This window comes from Lissotriton vulgaris, chromosome 3_1 (assembly GCF_964263255.1).
Source record: "Lissotriton vulgaris chromosome 3_1, aLisVul1.2, whole genome shotgun sequence".
Classification (NCBI taxonomy): Eukaryota; Metazoa; Chordata; class Amphibia; order Caudata; family Salamandridae; genus Lissotriton; species Lissotriton vulgaris.
The window spans coordinates 1,744,074,665-1,744,094,200 of NC_141689.1; the positions used below are offsets into that span (position 1 = coordinate 1,744,074,665).

General features: G+C 45.2%; 2 protein-coding genes across 3 annotated transcripts in view; one reads left to right on the forward strand and one right to left on the reverse strand.

Annotated features, from left to right (window-relative positions):
• LOC147728393 (ureidoglycolate lyase-like) overlaps window positions 1-19,536 on the reverse strand; it is a 481,711-nt gene that overhangs the window by 223,158 nt on the left and 239,017 nt on the right. The gene's annotated exons all lie outside the window — the stretch shown is intronic.
• Window positions 15,342-19,536, forward strand: part of RAB33B (RAB33B, member RAS oncogene family) — a 51,043-nt gene continuing 46,848 nt past the window's right edge. Inside the window, exon 1 of the mRNA XM_086962173.1 lies at window positions 15,342-15,925. Within this exon, the coding sequence (XP_086818299.1) occupies window positions 15,656-15,925 (270 nt within the window). The 5' untranslated portion in view covers window positions 15,342-15,655. The remainder of the gene's footprint in view (window positions 15,926-19,536) is intronic.

A 19,536-nucleotide genomic window follows, 5' to 3' on the forward strand; every position in this document is an offset into this window, starting at 1 on the left:
TTAATGCTTTTATCTTAAACAGTCGGAAAAGCAGAACAATATCAATTCACTGTGTTACTACAGTTCAGAAGTACACACACTATAGTACATACACTGTGGACAGAATTATTCAACCTATCCCAATTACCACCCACCGCATTGTCTTCTTTGTCCTGATCTTTACTTTTAAACAGTTTACCTTTTCACATTATAACAGCGCATTTAATTTCTTTAGACACTCACAGATAAGTTAGTGGTACCCTCTTCTACAACAGTTACACCTGTTGCCCCGGGGTCAACTGCATTGTCTTCTTCCACCGCCTTCTTAATCATATACAATAAACATTTGTTATTCAGCGCCAAAAGACCTATGGGTGAACGTGCGCTTTACAAATACACGTTATGTTATGTTATATATTCCCTATATGGGCCCCAAATTTCCTTTGGCCTGCTTCTCTCTGGGATGAGGGCATTATAATTATTGGTGTGGGTGGACCAACTTGCTAAGTCAAAGAGCCAGTCTGTGACTCTTGGTAGCTGGCCTAGTAACCATCTCATTGCGATTCTCAGCTTCGCCAACAGTAGGCAGATAGCCTCCAACCTACGTTTCGCTTTTGGTATGTCCTTATCATTCCACGGTAGTCCTATCAGCGGCGACTCGGGTATAGAGATTAAAAGCATCTGCATTAACACATTGTGTACCTCTTTCCAGAAATCCTGTATTCCTGGACATTCCCAAGCCAGGTGTATAAATCCTGCATGTGCCGCCTTGCACCTTTGGCACCTATCATTATCAAGTAAGCCATATTTATGTAGTCTAGCTGGTGTGTAATATATCCTCTGTAAGTACTTATAATGTGTCAGTTTGTGTCTCCCGTTTTGCGATATAGTCTTTGTATTGGCATAACACCTTGCCCATTGGGCTTCATTAAATTCCATATTTAAATCTATGTGCCATTCCATCTTTTGATAAGGGGGCAGCATGTGTAATTTTATTTAGAGCATATAGCGCTGTGACTTCTCGCTGCGGTGAAGCTGCCTGCATTAAGTAGGTGAGTATTTTCCATTCTGGCGGTTCCATCCTCCAATCCCCCAGCGAATCACACATTGCCCGCCGTAGTCTATGATAATTATATACATCCTAGGTGTTGGCTTGCGGAGCATGAACAAGTACTTATTCCCACTTCTTCATCGTCCCTCGTGAAATAGATCCCCAGTTTGTTCTATTTTTAAGTTATGAAGCAATTGCTGCACCACCCTTTCCTCTCTCAAGGGCAACCATCCACACAATTCTATAGGCCATTTAGGTGTGTACATAAGCTCTATTCTCTAGTACATAGCAACATTTTGGAGTTGCGTCCGTGTGCATGCAGTCAGGTCTATTATGTTTGGGGTACCCCTGGCACCCTCCGTTAATATTTTCGGCAACGGGTTAGGTGCAACAGCATTGCTTTCTATGTGTAGGTTCCGGGGTCCCTGTATCCAATAGTGAGCCTGTAATACCAGGGCTGCCCTATAATACCTTTCGAGATCAGGAGCGTTTATTCCCCCTTTCACATACGGCTTAATAAGTGTGTCCCATTTGACTCTCTGGTTTTTCCCTGATCAGGCCAATAGTATCACTTGAGTTCTAATACCTTGAAAAAAGGTTTTTGATAATATGCTGGGAATATTAGCAAACAAAAACAAAAAGCAAGGATGTACGATCATTTTCATTATAGCTATGCGACCCAGCAGAGATAGTGTAACACAAAGTGGGAAACCCAATATACCCTTGGAGGCTTGGCCACGATAACTGATAAGAGGTAACTGTGCCTACAAGGGATATTGTTCAGTGTAATTATTTAAATAATTCAGATCAATTACTTTGCTATTAAGCTCCAACTGGTAGCTAATATTTGTGTAAATCAAAATTTCAAATCAGTAATTTTTTACAAGAATAATCTATCATAAACAATTTCAAACAAGGGTGTACATTCTCAAAGGATAAACAAATTTAATTTGTACAGACTGAAAAGGGGTACAGACATGTCTTCTAATAAAACAGCATGACAGAGATTAATTTGTTTCATACAAAAAATGTATATCTTCAAATCATAAGTGTATGCATCTATCTATTGGCATAAATGTCTGTTAGACCATCTTCAGGAGCAAGGGTAAAGAATGATGATGGTCCCTTAAGTCTGGTCATGCAAAAATTGATGAACCAGGCTAGTCACGACTTTTTATTTAAAAGGAATTTTCCAGGTCTCAAAACACCGGAAAGGGCTCTGAGAGATTCTTCAACAATTTCGGAGTCGAATGTATGCAATCACAAGGAATTTGCTAGTTGTGGCTGCTCACTTCCGCAAGCACTGCACACAGGCTAGGGTTCCTCACGCGTACCCGATCAAGCTGACTGACGCAACACTTTTTGAATCTACACACGGAGCGCTGTCCCACTTTCATAATCTTCTACTGAGAGAAACTCTCAGTGCTTTGTCACTGTTAATCCACAAAGGGATTCTACAATGCTACAGCTGTGGCGTAAAATTAACTGAGCATCTCTATATACCCCATTGAATTGATAGCCTGTCCTCACATTGAGTACCCGGACGGGTCCTCATGTGAGTAAACCTTTTTCCTCTATTCTTCACGTGTGGCACATCTTTTTCACAAGGCTGCGCAATCATAAATTCAGATGTCCCTTCATCAATAGTCCTGAAGGGACCCCACATTGTTTTGATGGTCAAAACGCTGTTGACAAAAAGAAAATGCAAACCATTTTCCCAGCACATATCATTGTATATAGCTGCTGTTCACGTGGAATTATTTTGATAATGGTCGACTTGTACAAACTGTGGAAACCTTGTATATAATATTCACATTGTCACTTATGCTTAGGTTCCCTTTGTCACTTGGGACACTATGCACAAATGTTGTTTTGATGTATAATGTTTACTCCTAACTTAATTGTTTAAAAAATCCATAAAATATACTACACTGGAATTGGTGTGTTAGTGGTTCCTTCGCGCTTTGCCATTATCTAACCCTCTATATTGCGAATGTGCTTATGTTTCATAACCTCATAGTATATCATTCCAGAGGAACCACTGTTTTTCCTATTTAACTGCTGGAGGAGCAGGAAAAGAAAGAGGACGTATCCCGGCAGCCTTGTGCCTTTCAGGACGTCCAGAGCGGCTGATTTGGTTCTCCCTGTCATTGACCTTTCCCTGGGATTCATGGGAAAGATAGTTTTTGTTTTAAAGTTGAATACTGCTGGTTGGAAAATAAAGAGATAGTAGATCATAATCCTCGCCTCCGGTCCTGCCATAGAATTCCCAATGATTGGCTCAGGAAAGAACTACTAAAGGTATGAATCGGAATTAATCCAGGTTTTGTTAATGAAAGGGTTAAAGGGGCTATGATAGACCACGAAGGGAAGTGCACCTGTAACCTAGACACAAAATGCGAAATTTTGCACATCCTACTAGACTGTCTAAAAGTCCTTGATGCACGAAAATTGTGTTTAAAATATGTTACAAATTATGCGCAGGCAGCAGACTTGTTTACCGAAATGCACTTTATAGATGTAGTGTGTGCAATAGGGAGGTTTATGCTTGAAGTTAAAAAGTTCTTAAAAATGTATAGAACTGGATTTTTCTACCGGTATAGTCTATGATGGAAGGTATACAAGTTTTTTTTTATTAATGGAATGGGAGTTTATACAACTTCTATACAGATATTTTAAGGCGGTTTCTAATGAAACAGGATTTTTTTATGGTTTTTATACAGATTATATTTTGAGATGTTTTTTAATGGAAGATTGATATGTTTGCATATGGTTAAGGACCAATGGTCTAAATAAACAATCTTTTTGACTGACCTAGGATTCATCTATTTTATTTTTCCTTAATTTTGGATGATTACCGGCTCCTTTGTGTTCTTGGTGGATACATACTCACCAAACGCGCTGCTCTTTACTTTGTAGTAAGATCTTGGGTCTTCAGTGCCCACCTGGTTTGTCTTCTAAGGTTTTTTTTCACTATCTTGACACATAGGTCACCAGAGCACTATGACCCATGTACTTCCGTTACTGGGGTTCATATACTGTATAAATTCACTCACTGTCAGGGTTCGAGTGGCCCCGTCACTTTTCTTGTCTCTATTTCCTTGGCTATATTATTCCTTTTTATACTTATCCACATTGGTGGATGATTTGTCAGTTTCGTTCTACAGTCTGTTTTATAATTTTGCTTTGCACACTTAATGCTTATGTGTATATGTATTCATATTGTAACTATGTCTAATCAATATGTTTTGGCTTTAATGTGAAGTGTGGATTTTTTAACACAGTTCTGAAGTTGTGGTTGCTTGATTGTACATAAGTAATCACATTCCACACTTTATATTGTCGAGTTTTTGGAACATCAATTTATAAAAGTCTTTTACATTTTTGCAGCCCTAAGAAAGCCTTTGAATGGGTGAAACAAATTGGCTGCAGGTATTTATCTTTTAAGAAGAGCACAAAGAAAAAGAAAAAAAACTACTCACCTTATCGTGCTTTATGGTCTTTGCTCTGGTAATGTTTTTTGTTGAACTCCAAACGCAAGTTTTTGCATTGTTTCCTCTCGTTTCATGTTTACCAGATGGTCTTCAGTTGACATTCTGAGTAGATAGTTTCTGTCATCGAAGAATATTTTCTTATCCCCAGAGACCTATCAGGAAATAGGCAGAAAGTTTGGAGCTCCATATCGGGACATATTTGCTTTGAAATACAATGTTCATCAGAACAAATTCTACTCAGGACTCCTGGGAGAGGGAGCAATGGGACTGGGTGCCTTTCTGGCAATATGGCCTAAGAAACTGCTATATGCATTCCATCTGTTTCCACTGATCCCAAAGCCACTCTCCAAAATGCAGGAGGAAAGCAGAGGTGATAATAAATCACCCGCGGAGGAAGTGGTTTCCATTGCTGAGTACTTCCTCTTTGTTCTTCTCCTCTCAGGCTCTCCTCGCTAACCATCTCTGTTGCCTTGGAAACTGAGAGGTTACCTTTGTTGAAGACAGGCTTTTCTATTCATATAGCGGAGATCATTCAGAATTAGAGGAACACCAACAACTTCGAAGGCTTATTCAAAAAAAGTGGGTGTCTTTTATTAGGTGGTGCTCCAGTCACAATCAGCTTCTGATTTGTGTCCTTCTGTTTTACAATTTCTTTTGGATGGATTTAATCTCAATCTTTCTATTTCTAACCTTAAGTATCAATTGTTTGCAATTAAGACTTTTAGAGAATTTTCTGAAGCAATAAAGGATGTAGAAAGTTTAATATCTAGACTTCTAGGGTGTTTCTGTTTTTAGCTGTGTTTCCTATGGTGATTGCTCCTGCATGGTATCTCCTGCTAGGTTTGAAGGCGTTCCACTGTCATCCCTTTAAAACTCTGGATTTTGTTGAGTTTGTGTTCTTTTCTAGTAGGTATCACCTCAGCAAGAACAGTGGAAAAACATTCAGCTTGATTAGGTTGTCCTGAGTTTTTAGGAGTTTATGAGGATGATGTTATTCTTAGACCTGGACATTCTTTTAGCACTAAAATAAATTCTTCTTTTCTTTCATATTACTCATGTGGTGATTCTCCTATCCTACTCCTCTGAATGAGCAACGTCTAAGCACAGTGGGTGTTGTGTTAAAAAAGCTCTCGCAATGTATCTCAACAGGTCATGTAAGTACAGAAAATGAGAACATTTGTTTGTGGTCTTTGGACAGTCAGGAAATGTATGAAAACTACTAAAATGACACTGAGCAGGTGGATCATGTTTACTACCCAGCTAGCGTATGAAAGTCAGAAAGTAAGATTCCATTGAACTGTTCAAGGCCATTTCCACATTAGGGGTGGCAGCATCCTGGATGGAGTTTCTGTTCAAGAAATGTGTTGAGCTGCAACCTAGTCATCTGTCTATACATTTGTAAGGCATTGCTGACTTCAGAAAATTACTGGTTCAGAAACACATTTTGGACTGGATGTCCTGACTGGGCAACTTCGGACGCAGGAGTGTTAGCAGGGGCAGCGAAGTCCGTGCTGTGTGGGCGGAATCCCTGCCCAGCACGAGCACCACCACAGGCTGTTGGTCCCCCCCGCCACCGAAACAGGAGAACCTTGCGGTCGCCGAGCGGGGGGACTACAGCCCCCACCATACGTTGCGGCTGGCCCCGCCCCCTCCCGTCTGGTGACGTGCCCGGAAGGCGCAGAAAAGGAAGAGGCTCCATCCGAGTCGCGGCCGTGCGCGGGACGAAGCCCGGACTAAGGGCGGACAGTCTGTGACAGTCCGGGACTGTCCGAGGCTGGGCTGGGCTGTCCCCTTTTGGTCTCCATTCCAAGGTACTTTGTTGCGCTAAGTGTAATGAACAATCCTATACTGCATTGGAACTGTGACTGTTTTTCCCCGTATATTAAGGACTTTTTATTAACCCATTTACTGTTATTTATTTTAACCTACTTTGGTTGCAATACATGAAAGCTTTGTCTCCTAGTTATTTGTTTTTATATTTTATTTGATCATATTTTTAGTCGGTCCTTTTGAGCATCCTAACACATAATGTCCAAACAAAAGGCTCCTAAAAACCCTTCTGTAACAGCCACTATGGATAACTACCTAGTGAAAGTGGTTAGCCAAATAAATAAGGATGGAAGGATGTCGTTAGGGAAGGAGAATCCTCCTATTGATTGCCCTACCCTCCCTGATCTTAATATTATAGCTCCTCCGGATGATCATCTCGATCTTGTCACCCTCGATATTTCTGAAGAAACTATAGCCCAACCCGAAAATGGTCCTAAGAACTCTGTTCTTCCGTCTATATCCCCCAATTTTTCGCCTGTCCGTAGGTCACCGGCCCCTAGAGCATTAAGAGCCTGTAGGAAAGCTCCCATTACACGAGGGGGGTACCGTACTCGTAACAAAAAAAGAGGAGAGACCGTATTAAAAATCTCTTCTGGGGCTGAGGAATCGACCACTAAGAACGCCGCACCCTTTATGAGTTCTGACCAGTTTGATCTTTTAATAAGCATTTTTGATTCTAAGGTTGATAAGATTATCAAACCCTTGGTGGACAAACTGGATCAGCTCTCATTGGAAGTAAATAGATTAGGTGGGTTACTTGACGCGCACATAACTCTGGCCGGAAAGTCGAGGCCCATCAATGTTAATCTAGCTTATCCCATACCACCTGTAAATCCTCTAACTGGGGGCGGAATATTTAAAGAAGCAGAATTGCCGGCCCCATTACCTACAAACCTACCTTCCATCCCCCTACAGAGTAAGTCTAATGCTAGTGAGCAGGGTCCACCGAAACCAACCAGACGGAAACGCCCTGTGAATCTACCACCAGCCTGTGCCCCCTATGTGGCCGTTTTGACTAATGTCCCCATCTATGAGACTGATCTAGCTAGACCCCAACTTGAATCTCATGATTCGTTAAAAAACAGAACGGTCTCATGGCTACATAATAACTGTGGCTTTCCTATCACTTATGCAGACCAAATTCTAACTACCAGAAGGTTGACTGAATAGGTACGTCTAGTAAAACATGTAGGGGTGATTGTGTCATCGTTAATTTTAAACACCCCCAACATGCGGCCACTGCATTATTAAGGGCTGGATCCTTAATCCCCGGGGAAGACAGAATAAGTGTACGACCACTTGGTTTTTTTTATAGCCACTTAATTAAAAACCCTCCTCATAAACCAGGAAATAGAAATCCCCTGCCCAATCATTTTTCGGGGTTCGGGATCCCTGTTCAGAACAGATTCCAGGCACTAAGCTCTCTGGACTCTAACAACTGACTTATTTGGACAGGGGTTAGTGTCCCGTGCCAGCTGACTATTACCCAGGCTCCCATCACGTGTGTTTTACCACCTGACTCTGAACCCAACACGGTGGAGAACCAGAGTGAAGAAAGATGTATTGGTCCTGGAGCTTTAGAGGACTGTATGAATGAGGTATCTGAGGTACCTGTAGGTAATACTGTCCCTATGATTGATCCCAGTGTGAATATACCGACCGGCATCTCTATTGTAAGCTGGAATGTCGCCGGGCTAAAGTCCAAACAGGACACCTTGTGTTGGAAGGATTTTATTAACGCCCATGATATTTTGTGTTTCCAGGAAACTTGGTGCCAGGAAGATGTATATTTTGAGGGGTTTGTAACATTCAACCTACGGGCAGTTAGCTCTGGATCAGGGAGAGCAAAAGGTGGTCTTGTAATCTTGGTCTCGATTAGCAAAAACATTAGGACTGTGAAATACTCAAATGTGGGACCTTACGCGCAGTTACTGTGGCTCCAGAATGATCAAGGCCGACAAGTCCTCTTAATTAACTACTACAATAATATTTTTGATGATAGTAGGAAATCTAGCCAGTGCTATTGATGAATTAATGGACCACTGTAATGTTTCTTTTGATTTTATATGGCTAGGAGATTTTAATATTTCTTTATGCGAATTGACCTTTCAGAAAGCATGTGGGGTTGTTAATAACGCTGGTGATGTGGACCTCCACTTCAGGCATAATAGCTATGGTGAAATACTGTATAAATTTATTAGTAATTATGATCTTGAAATTTTGGACTTTGCCAAAGATGCTAGTGGGAGGACCATCCCTACTTTTAAAAACTGGAGGACAAGTTTGGTAATAGACCATGTCGTCGTGTCTTCGACTATTACCCCCTTATGTGAAACCCCCAGGATTGAAGTTACATCTTTGAGCGACCATAACTATATTGTTCTAGAATGTGCCCTATGGAGTAAGAGTCCTGTAGATGTGGGCCATACCATCGCCAACGTAGAACCCCCATAGACCCAATGGTGTTAGAGTCAAATGGGTTGGGGATAGAGCAGAAGAACTAATTGGTTACATTGTTTCTGATTGTTTAACTGATATCTCATCAATCCTTGAAAACAATACTGGGTTAGAATGTGTTTTAACTGCTTTTAAAAATATCAACATATTAATTGATGCAAGGTTCACTAGACCAATTAGAGTTAATAATAGCCATGGACATGGTTGGTTTGACCATACCTGCACCAGGCTATTAACGGAGCTAAAGAAGGCCCTGGCCATAAAACCTAGGAACACTACTTTAATAATCGAACGAAGAGCAGAATACCAATCGACATTAAAAAAGAGGAAAAGAGAGTTACAGCAGGAAGCGTGGGAATTATTAAATCAAGCGGCAGTGATCCACAATAATACTTTATTCTGGGCTACGGTTAATTCTCCCTTCCTGAGAGATGATAACTCCCCGGTATTGAGCTCTAATGTTCCTAGTGATTCCTGGGTAACGCATTTTTCCAATATATTTGGTTCAAATAATGGTTCAGCCACCACCCCATGTAATTGGCCCATATTACCTTTAAACTTTACCGGAGCCGAGGTTGAGTCAGGAATTTGTGCAAGCAAGGGGGGAAAGGCCCAAGGACCCGACGGGGTCCCAATTGACGTTTATAAAGCAGTCCCAGAGATCTGGAGCCCCCTCCTTGCGAATGTGTTTAATGCAGCAGTTTGCACTGAAGCTCCGACAACATGGGGGGAATCGATCATTATTCCTATATTTAAACAAGCATTTACAATGCAATAGGTCTCCCAGCTTTAAAGTTTGAGCTATTGGCATTGTATATTACAATGTGTTACATTAATTTGTTATCAAACTCTGAATTGTTGTATAAAGATGGTAAATGCTGCAAGAAAAAGCAGCACTGAAATTTATAGCTTTCGCAATCGCTATTGTAATGAAGCTGAACAGGCAGGGACAAAAGCATAGTCATAACAATCGATTTAAAAAATAAATGAAAAAAACACTCACTGAAAGTCTGCTTTCGATTCTGCGACTGTCCGCAAACCCAAAACAACGGCCTCCTCCTCCCCCGAGGGCACCTCACCACGCCCTCGCCCCCCACCCTAGCTACGCGGGTGCTGACGCATGCAACCGTCAGGGAGGACACCCACGTGTGAGGAGGAGCGGCCGGGGATCGAACCGCGGGCGCACGCGCCCACGGAGAGAAGCCGCGCCCACGGAGAGAAGCCCCGCCCACGGAGAGAAGCCCATGCCCTAGAGAGAGCCCCGCGGTGGCAGCTGAAGACCGGAGTAGCGGTAAGTGGGGGGGGGGGCGCTTGGTGCACGTGTGTGTGTGTGTGTATGCGACAGCAGGGGTGAGTTCTCTTTATGTGGGGGTGCATGCGTGCATGGGCGCTCGTGTGTGTGTGTGTGTCTCTGCGTATGCGCATGCATGTAGGGTGTTGGAGCTTCCCAGGAGACGGCAGCTGAGCGTGTTCGCGCGCGCTTGGCCTACGCCGATCGCCTTTGCGCGCGGCCTGTGCTGTCTACCGGGAAGCATAGTCAGCAACACAAGCATTTGCAATGCAATGGTCTCGGCATCATTAAAGGTAGAGCTATTGGCATTGCTCATGACATTTTTTTTCTTTAAATCAAAAATAAAACTCTGCCCTCACCACTCTGCACTCACCACCACTCTGCACTCACCACCACTCTGCACTCACCACCATCACCACCACTCTGCACTCACCACCACTCTGCACTCACCACCACTCTGCCCTCACCACCACTCTGCCCTCACCACCACTCTGCCCTCACCACCACTCTGCCCTCACCACCACTCTGCCCTCACCACCACTCTGCCCTCACCACCACTCTGCACTCACCACCACTCTGCACTCACCCACCACTCTGCACTCACCCACCACTCTGCACTCACCCACCACTCTGCACTCACCCACTGCACCTTTTCTGTAAGAGATTGATCTGTCGCTTGTCAGAGATGTTGTTTACTGTTCCAGTCTCTGATTTCCCAGGGATCCAACTGCCACCCGACCATGGAGATCCTGGTTATAGTCCAAGTGTAGTACATTAAAGAGAGGTGTTCAATATGCCCTGTGAGATGGAGTGTGTGTCCCCAAATCTGCCCCCTTGGACCTCTGGCACCAGAAAGTAATCTAGTTGGGACATTGTCCTCATCCGACTGAGCAGATAGTAGTGCTGTTCGTTCCGAGGCGACTCCTGACAGAAGTCCATCAGACCCATCGACTGTGTAAAATTATGCAGTCTACTGTTGGTTCGCCGTAGGTGCATTGTTGATGTGAATCTGTCCATCTCGGGCCTCATCGTCAGAATCAAGTCTCTCCCTATGACGAGCACAGACAGCAGACTGTAGCATCCATTTGCCTATCTTGGATAATGCCCTAGTTTACAACCCTGGGGATGGGGATATACCAGGATAGCACCATCACCTGCTCGCTGTTCGACTCACCTCGAATAGCAACCCACAGAGTCCGTCAATGTCTGTGTTACAGTGAGTGAAAGTGATCGATGAGCAAAATAATTCATGCCCGTGAGCCGGATATAAACACAGGATGTGCCAAAAGCTTCAACCTACCCCTACCTATGAAGTCCCATTTAATGCCCCCAGATGTGTTTCATGCAGAAGTATTGAGTCCGGATCCAGCCAGTATAAGTATTTCTGCGCGATTTCCCTATTAATTGTCTGGCCTAGAGCATTGACATCTCACGATAAAATCCTAAGGGTCAGATTAGTGGATACTGAGGCCATCTTCGCTGTTTTGATCGATCTTTTCCGGTTGCCCCTTCTGCCTTCCTTTCCTCTTTCCTCTTTCCTCACATGCCTCTGGTCAACCAACCTCATGCTACCATCGCCCTCCCCGCTCCCCACCCTACGCCCCGGAAGTCAGGCACGGTCGCCTGTGACGGGGGCGGGGCCACGTTCACACCGGAAGAGGAGGCAGGCGGAGTCGTAGCGTCTCGCGGCCCGGGGCTCCTGTGAGCGGTGTAGAGCCCCGGGGCCGCGCCAGCAGGAGGTTGGGCGCCGCATGCTGAGGTAAGGTAAGTTCTGGAGCGCGATTGGTGCACTTGTGTGTGTGTATGCTCGTGTGTGTGTGTGTACGTATGTGTGCGACGGTGACGGCGGGGGAGGGGGAGGGGGTGCCTCGGTGCACTTGTGTGTGTGCGCGCGTGTGTGTATGAGTCAGGGGTGGTGTCTGCACTTGTGTGTGTGCGCGCGTGTGTGTATGAGTCAGGGGTGGTGTCTCTGTATGTATGTATGTGCGTACGTGCATGGGCGCGTGTGTGTGTGTATGCGCATGCGTGTGTGGTGCTTGCGCTTCCCAGGAGACAGCGCCTGGCCACAGCGCGCGTTCCAGTTACAAATCGCCTGGAAGGATGCGCGTGGCCAGGACTGTCTCCTGGGAATGAGAGTCGCTGACAAAAGATCTCCTGGCGGACACAGCGCTGACGCGCTGTTAAACGCCAGGAGACCTAAAAAGGCAATCGGTCAGAAGCAAAGAATTATCGCCCTATTTCCCTTCTGGACTCCTCTGTAAAGGTTATGAGCAGAGTTATGCTAGCTAGGCTCGAGGAGTGGTTCGAAGATAAGGTAATTTTGTCCGAAAGTCAGTTTGGTTTTAGGAAAGGTAGGGGTACTCTGGACCAATGTTTGAACCTCGACCTCATAATTGGGAAATATGTTGAAGCCAAAGGTAGCTCTTTATACTTGTGTTTTGCTGACCTAAGCAGCACCTTTGATATGGTTGATCACGGAATTTTATGGCCTACTCTGCTGCGGATGGGTGCCCCTGAGGGTATTATTTTCTTCCTTGCCAGGCTGTACCAAAAACTGCAAACTTGTGTGCGCTTTGGGACCAAGGGAGAATGTACCCCCAAATTCAGTGTACGACGTGGCATAAGACAAGGCTGTGTTTTAGCTCTGTTACTTTTTATTTTATTCATCAATGCGATTGATGTTATTTTAAAAGGTGTTCAAGCAGATGCTCCCAGTCATAAAGGTGTGCCACTGCCGGTGTTATTATATGCTGATGACGCTGTGCTTCTTTCTAAGACCCCCCTGGGACTGCAAAAATTGATGGATAGATTCTCACTGTTTATTAGGGACAGGAAACTACTCATCAATAAGGATATGACTCATACCATGACATGTGGGGCTAAAAATAGGAAACACACTGCTTTTTTTATTGATGGTAATAAGGTGCAATCAGTCAACTCTTTCTGTTATCATGGAATAACCTTTTCCCATGCTAGAAGGTGGTCTAATGAATTCAATAATGTTAGTAATAAAATGGCTAAAAGTGCCCATGGAATTTTCAAATTTGCGGCTAAAATCGGGGATAGACGAACAAGAGATATGCTGCAAATATACCACGCAAGATGTGCCAGTATTGCATTATATGGGGGGGCCATAGTAGTGCCCACAAATTGCAGCTCGAGGAGAACTCCTTTTTAAAAAAACCCTTATGTCTGCCCTCCTCTGCCGCTACTGTGTTGACCCACTGGGAACTAAACATTAATTATTTGAGTGATCTCTTAGCCTTAAGACCACTAATGTTATGGCGTTTGATCTGGCTCCAGGATGAAAAAACTCTAAACAGATCTATAATTGAAGACTGTCTCTCACTAGACCTGTATAAGAAGATCCTGTGGATAAGATATGTTGTAGATTGTTACTCACAAATCTTTAAACTTGATGTTCTGACTAATCCGAAGGCTGCATTGGATATACCGAAATCAGAAATGAAAGCAATCTTCATGGAGAATATGGCAACCAAGAGGACTTCTTCAAGCCGGTCTATGACAACAGTTTCCTTTTACAACAAATATTCTCACACCAAAGGTTTTCCATCCTACCTTGTGCTGGTAACTAGGCCCTCGCACAAATTTGTTCTAACCAGACTTAGGTTCGGAATTGTGCATGAGTTAGTGGCATTGCCTAACATCAAGCAACACCCTAAAGGACCGTGTCAGTGTGATGGTATATCGAAACAGAGCACCCTGCACTTTTTACTTTTATGTAAACTGTATCAGAATTATCGAATTATATATTTAAAGCCTCTATTTGTCAAATATGGGGTACGTACAGTGGATGCGGCAATGAGTCTTATTTTTAATATGAAATCTGCTGACATTTGTTTTTATACAGCTATGTTCTTAATCAAATCTATCAGTGTACGCAAAAGTATGATTTTTTAGCAAATTGGTCTGTACTGTTTCACGCCTTTTTACAAATGCTTTTTAAATGTTTTTTGTGTATATTGTCAATATATGCTTTTATGGTCAATTCTTTTGTACCGAATAAAGCTTCATGAACTGAACTGAACTGAACTGACTGGATGTTCTTAAATAGGCTATGGTTTGAAACAATAATTTGATATTTTATAGTTTTTTTCAAGGGGTGATTGGTCACTTAAATGCATGTCTTGATTGTGTCAAAATCCCCGTGATTTGGTACACCTCAAAATATAGTGATTGTCACACGGGATGTAGTAATAACGCGAAGGTTACTTACTGGTATGTTCATTACTCTGAGTCTAAGTCAAGCTTGCCCTCGCCACAGTCATTATATCCTATAGCCACCTTCCTCTTCTTTGGCGCTTCGAGTATGCTTGTAAAGTACAGGAGGGTGCTAGGAATTCGAGCAGTTGGGCACCCAGTTGGGTGTGGGGCATACATTTTCAGCATTCCTGGTTTGTTTCCTTTCTCAGAGGTGGAATTCATCTCAAAATGTAACGATTTATGTGAAGGCAAGTTCGACGAAAGTAATAGTTAAAGTAACGTCCCCTATAACAGGCATTGCAAGAATGATTCATGAGCAAGGGAGAAACTGATACATATTATGAATTTAAAAAAAGTTCCCCTTGAAAAGCTGCAGACTCCAAAAACACATTTGAAAACTAGATTGCGCTATATGTGTGATAACATCCGTGTTTTTTTGTCTGAAGCATTACATCATACATTAAATCTCGCATTATAGGAAACACCATACTGACCCAAGCGCGATATTCCTTTCACACAAAAAACCCGCGCCGCGTGAAGTATGAAAACCTCCAAACTTTCAATTGCATCACTACGGGATCATGTGCTTTCCGTGAACCACTTACAAGAATATAAAAGACTGCGGACATTTTGGAATGGTAATGCTTTTCGTTATACTGTACAGGCGGTTAAAACGTCTTTCGTTAGGTACTCTGTGGGCAAATCTTAAGGAGGCTGAAAATGTATTTACAACGTACGCAAATGCTGGGAAATAGTGTGCCGAAAGCTAAAACAAATGGTGGCCAACTTCGAAGATATTAAATCCGTTGTTAGTATGCTGTAAAAAAAATAACTCCATTTTCATGATGCAACTAGTTGTTGTTTTATACTTCACACACCATTTTATTTCCATATGTGCTCGCAGGGCGCGAAACTGCCAGTGGAGTATTTCACTATTGACCAAGATGCAGCTTTTTTGGTGTTTTCCTGTGATTGTTTTGGTGGGGCCGGTGTCTCCCAGCGACGTGGCCAGGGCGGTGCTTCATTCACCCTCCCCAGGTCTGTGACTGGCTGGAAGCTCGACGACTCAGCAGTGCTGAAGACAGTGAATGGCAATGGTTGGGTCGTTGTCACATCCCTCCGGTTTGAAACATCTGTGGGGAAGCTCAGACTCCAGCGGCAGTTCGGGACCCCTGTACAACAGCTGGTGTCTAAAGTTGGCCGCAGCAGCCGGGGGCGGAGACGAGCGGCCCGGAATGGCCCGGAGCCAGTGACTAGGGCGGTTGAGCTGAGGCAGGGCTCTCTGCCTCTCGCGCCTCTGTGTTCTGTCTCGCGCCGCGACTCGCGGCCATGGCGTCACCCTCCGTGATGGTTCCTGTCCCTGACACCGCCTGGGCTGAGTCTTCGCTAGAGCAGAGCCTGACGGCCAGCACCGCCTCAGCCGTGCTGCCCCCAGCCCGCTCCCGCATCTTCAAGATCATCGTTATCGGAGACTCCAACGTGGGGAAAACCTGCCTGACATACCGCTTTTGCGGGGGTCTCTTCCCCCAGCGCACCGAGGCCACCATCGGCGTGGACTTCCGGGAACGCACAGAAGACATCGACGGCGAGAGAATCAAGGTGAGTTCGCTGAAGAAGATGGATCGAGCAGGTAGTGGTGGGTGAAGCTGAAGTACCATACCAATGGCTTCCAATCTACTCAACCACTTTCAAAAAGAAGGGATAGTAGCAGCATCTGCTGCACATCGGCATCAGACCGCATTGTCACTTGTCCGTTTTCACAGGTTTCGATTCGATTTTTTTCAGATTCAGGCACCTATTGCTACCGGTGCGTCAACGGTCACCACTGCAAGTGACCCTCGTTTAATGTACAGAAAATCTTGCCATTTTTGAGTCCAGCACTTTTATTTACGTTTAGGTACTAATAGAGATCGAGAGGTCGGACATCGCGTATTTGTATGAAAAGTATGCGAGGCGAAGGAGTTGCACATAGGAACTTAGGATGTATGGATAATAAGCCTCGCTCTCTGTCAGTGTGAGTCATGTTAATACTTAATGGAGTCTCTCGGTCAAGTCCTCCAAGATTTGGCATTGTCCGCTAATCTTTTCCAATACTGGGAAAGGTTGGAAATATATTCCTGACAAGGACAGAATTGCAACATTTTTCAGGGTGGGTTAAAAAGGTGTTGTAGGGAAAGCAAATTTGCAGATACTCAGGAGTCTTTTACAGTAGCAAATATACACTTCCATATTTGCTCATGCTACAAAGAAGTTCAAACTTTTTCTAGGAGTACGTTACTGTAATGTTCCTTCCTTGCCCCCAATATCACTGTACTGAGCCTTTGTCTTTAAAGAACTGTTTTATTATAACTTTGCCAAGTAATGCGTGCTTAGGGCGCCGAGCGTGTGTGCACCACAAGCTCCGGTCGCCAACTGCCGTTTTCCCCGTTCGCGCCCTTCAATGCGTGCCTCTGCGCATGCGCACGCCTGTCGCTCCAGTCTATGGCGTGACGCGTCATCGCGTACACGCTCATAGACTAGAGCGCATACCACATATCTCCCCCCTTTAACATCAACTAGGAAACCTTCCCCCCCAATTCCACTGAGTGTCCAGTGTCCCACAGTCTATGTCTCTGGAGGCACCCTGGAGGCAACAACATATACATATGGCTAGTGTCCACTCATTTCAAAGTCTCTATATCGAGCGGGCACAGTGACTGCCCGGCCACTTCGGGTGTGTCTTACCGGCATGTTCTCTTCCACTTCTCTCTCTCCTCGTGCTCTCTCCCCATCTCTCTGATCTCCTCTCTGTACCACACCAGTCGGTGTACTGTCTCTGTCGGTAGACTCTGCGTTGTGATGCTCCGCCTCGCTGTCATCTCCTACTCCATCCCACAGGTCCTCTGCATGATGCCCCAGTGGGGGTCTAGCTTCTTGGGAGTCCAGCCGTATCTCCTCCACCTCGGACTTGGGCCATACTACTATCTTGTTGACTCTGGCCATTCGGTCTTGGGACCACACTTTACCGTCGCTGAGGAGAGCCGCCCTGCCTCGCACTTCTTTGACCTGTAAGGGCTGGCTATATTTGCTTTCACCTTTCTTTTGTATGGTCGGGAGTTTGACCCTGACCCATTCTCCTTCTTCCAGCTCTGTTTCCTTCGTGTTGCGTCGTTTGTCATAGTGTGCAGCGTAAATCTTCTGGGCCTTCACCAGGTTGTGCTGGACCACCGCTGGGGACCATTTGCTGGTGATGGTCTTCTCCCTCCACACTACATTGTCCCGGGTGAACGGATGTCGTCCTCTCAGCACTTGGAACGGACTGTACCCCACCACCGTGGGGGTGATCCTGTAGGCCCATATCATGCTCATCACTTCGGTCTCCCAGTCCTTTCCCTGCGTGATGGCAGCTTGTATGGAACCCATGAGCACGCGGTTGAACCGCTCCACTTGACCATTGCATGCTGGGTGATAGACTGCCGTGTGTTTTGACTCAATCCCATTCCTCCTCATAAATCGGACCCACTTGTCCGAAACAAATTGCGGTCCATTGTCACTGAGGATACATCTGGGTATACCTTCTCTTAGGAACACTGACGTCAGAAACTTCAATATCGTGTCCGTGTCCATGGACTCTTGTATGTCCACTTCAGGCCATTTGGAATACTTATCTATCACCACACATATATACTTATTCACACCTCTGCTGTCCAGGACAGGCCCTAGTATGTCGATGGCCACGTTCTCCCAGGGGCTTTGTGGGGTGTCAAACTTTCCCAAGGCAGGTCTGAGTGGTCGTAGCACTTTGTCCGCTCCTTGGCACTGACCACACTCCCTCACTTGTCTTTCTATGTGGGCATCCATGCCGGGCCACCAATACATTTGTTTGACTCGTGCCTTTGTCTTTACAATGCCCAGGTGTCCTTCATGCAGTTGTTTTAACAATTTAGGTATCAGCGTATCCAGTGGCACGACCCTTTCTCCTCTGTAAAGGAAGATTCCCGAATCGCTCAGGGACAGTTCCTCTCTCATCTCGAAGAACCTCCTCACTCCTTCCGTGAGCTTCTTTTTGTCTGGCCAGCCAGACGTGAGATATCTTTTTATCTCCACCTTCTCCGCATCCTGCTCGTAGGCAGCTGCCCATTCCTGACCGCTTATCGTCGTCTCATGGTCCTCCATGCTGGCCACCATCTCCTCCCCGTCCGGGGCCTCCTCCGGCGCATCCTCCATCGCCGCAGCCCGGCTGAGGTAATCTGCCACCCTGTTCTGCGTTCCCGGCAGGTACTCCACGTCATAGGTGTAGTCAAGTAATTTCAGAGTCATTTTTGCGATTCTCGGTGTCGCTGTATCATGGCCCGAGGATGTCAAGACTTTGATAAGGGGCTTGTGATCGGTTTGAAGCTTGAATCTTGTGCCCCAAATGAACTGCCGAAACTTGGCCATGGCCCAAACGACCGCCAGCATCTCTTTTTCTATGACGCTGTACCTTTGTTCCGTCGGGGACAGCGCACGTGAGGCAAAGCTGATGGTTTTGATGGCTCCATCTTCCCTTTCCTGTGCCAAGACCGCCCCTAAGCCTTTGTCGCTCGCATCCGTCGTCACTATGGTCTTGCCTGTGGGGACGTACCCTTGCAGTGGAACAGCTTGGCTGATGCAATCCTTAATCGTGTCAAATTCGGATTGTGCTTCCGCGTCCCACTCAAACTTTGCCTTGTCTCTGATGAGTTGCCTCATCCTGTATGTTCTGGTGGCAAAGTGCCTCACGAACTTGCTATAATACTCGGCCATTCCGAGGAATGACCGCACTTCTTCCTTGGTACTCGGAGCTTTGGCATTCCTGATGGCCTTCACATTCTGTACCTTGGGTGAGATGCCATGCGTGCCAATTTCATGACCTAAGTACGTAACTGAGTGAGTCCCAATCTTGCATTTGCTCCATTCTGCAGTCAAACCTTTGCTTTGCAGCACTCCTAGGACTCTATGCAGCTTCCTATCGTGATCCCCCTTGGTAGAGCCCATCACTAGAATGTCATCCTGGAAGTACTGCACCCCCGAGATGTCCTTGAACAACCGATGCATCAGCTTCTGAAATACGGCCGCTGCGGATGCCAGACCAAACGGCATCCTCCGGAACTGGTAGCACCCAAAGGGCGTAATGAAGGAGGTGTACTTCCTGCTCAAGGGATGCAGCTCAATTTGATAGTACGCTGACGTGAGGTCTATGGTGGAGAAAT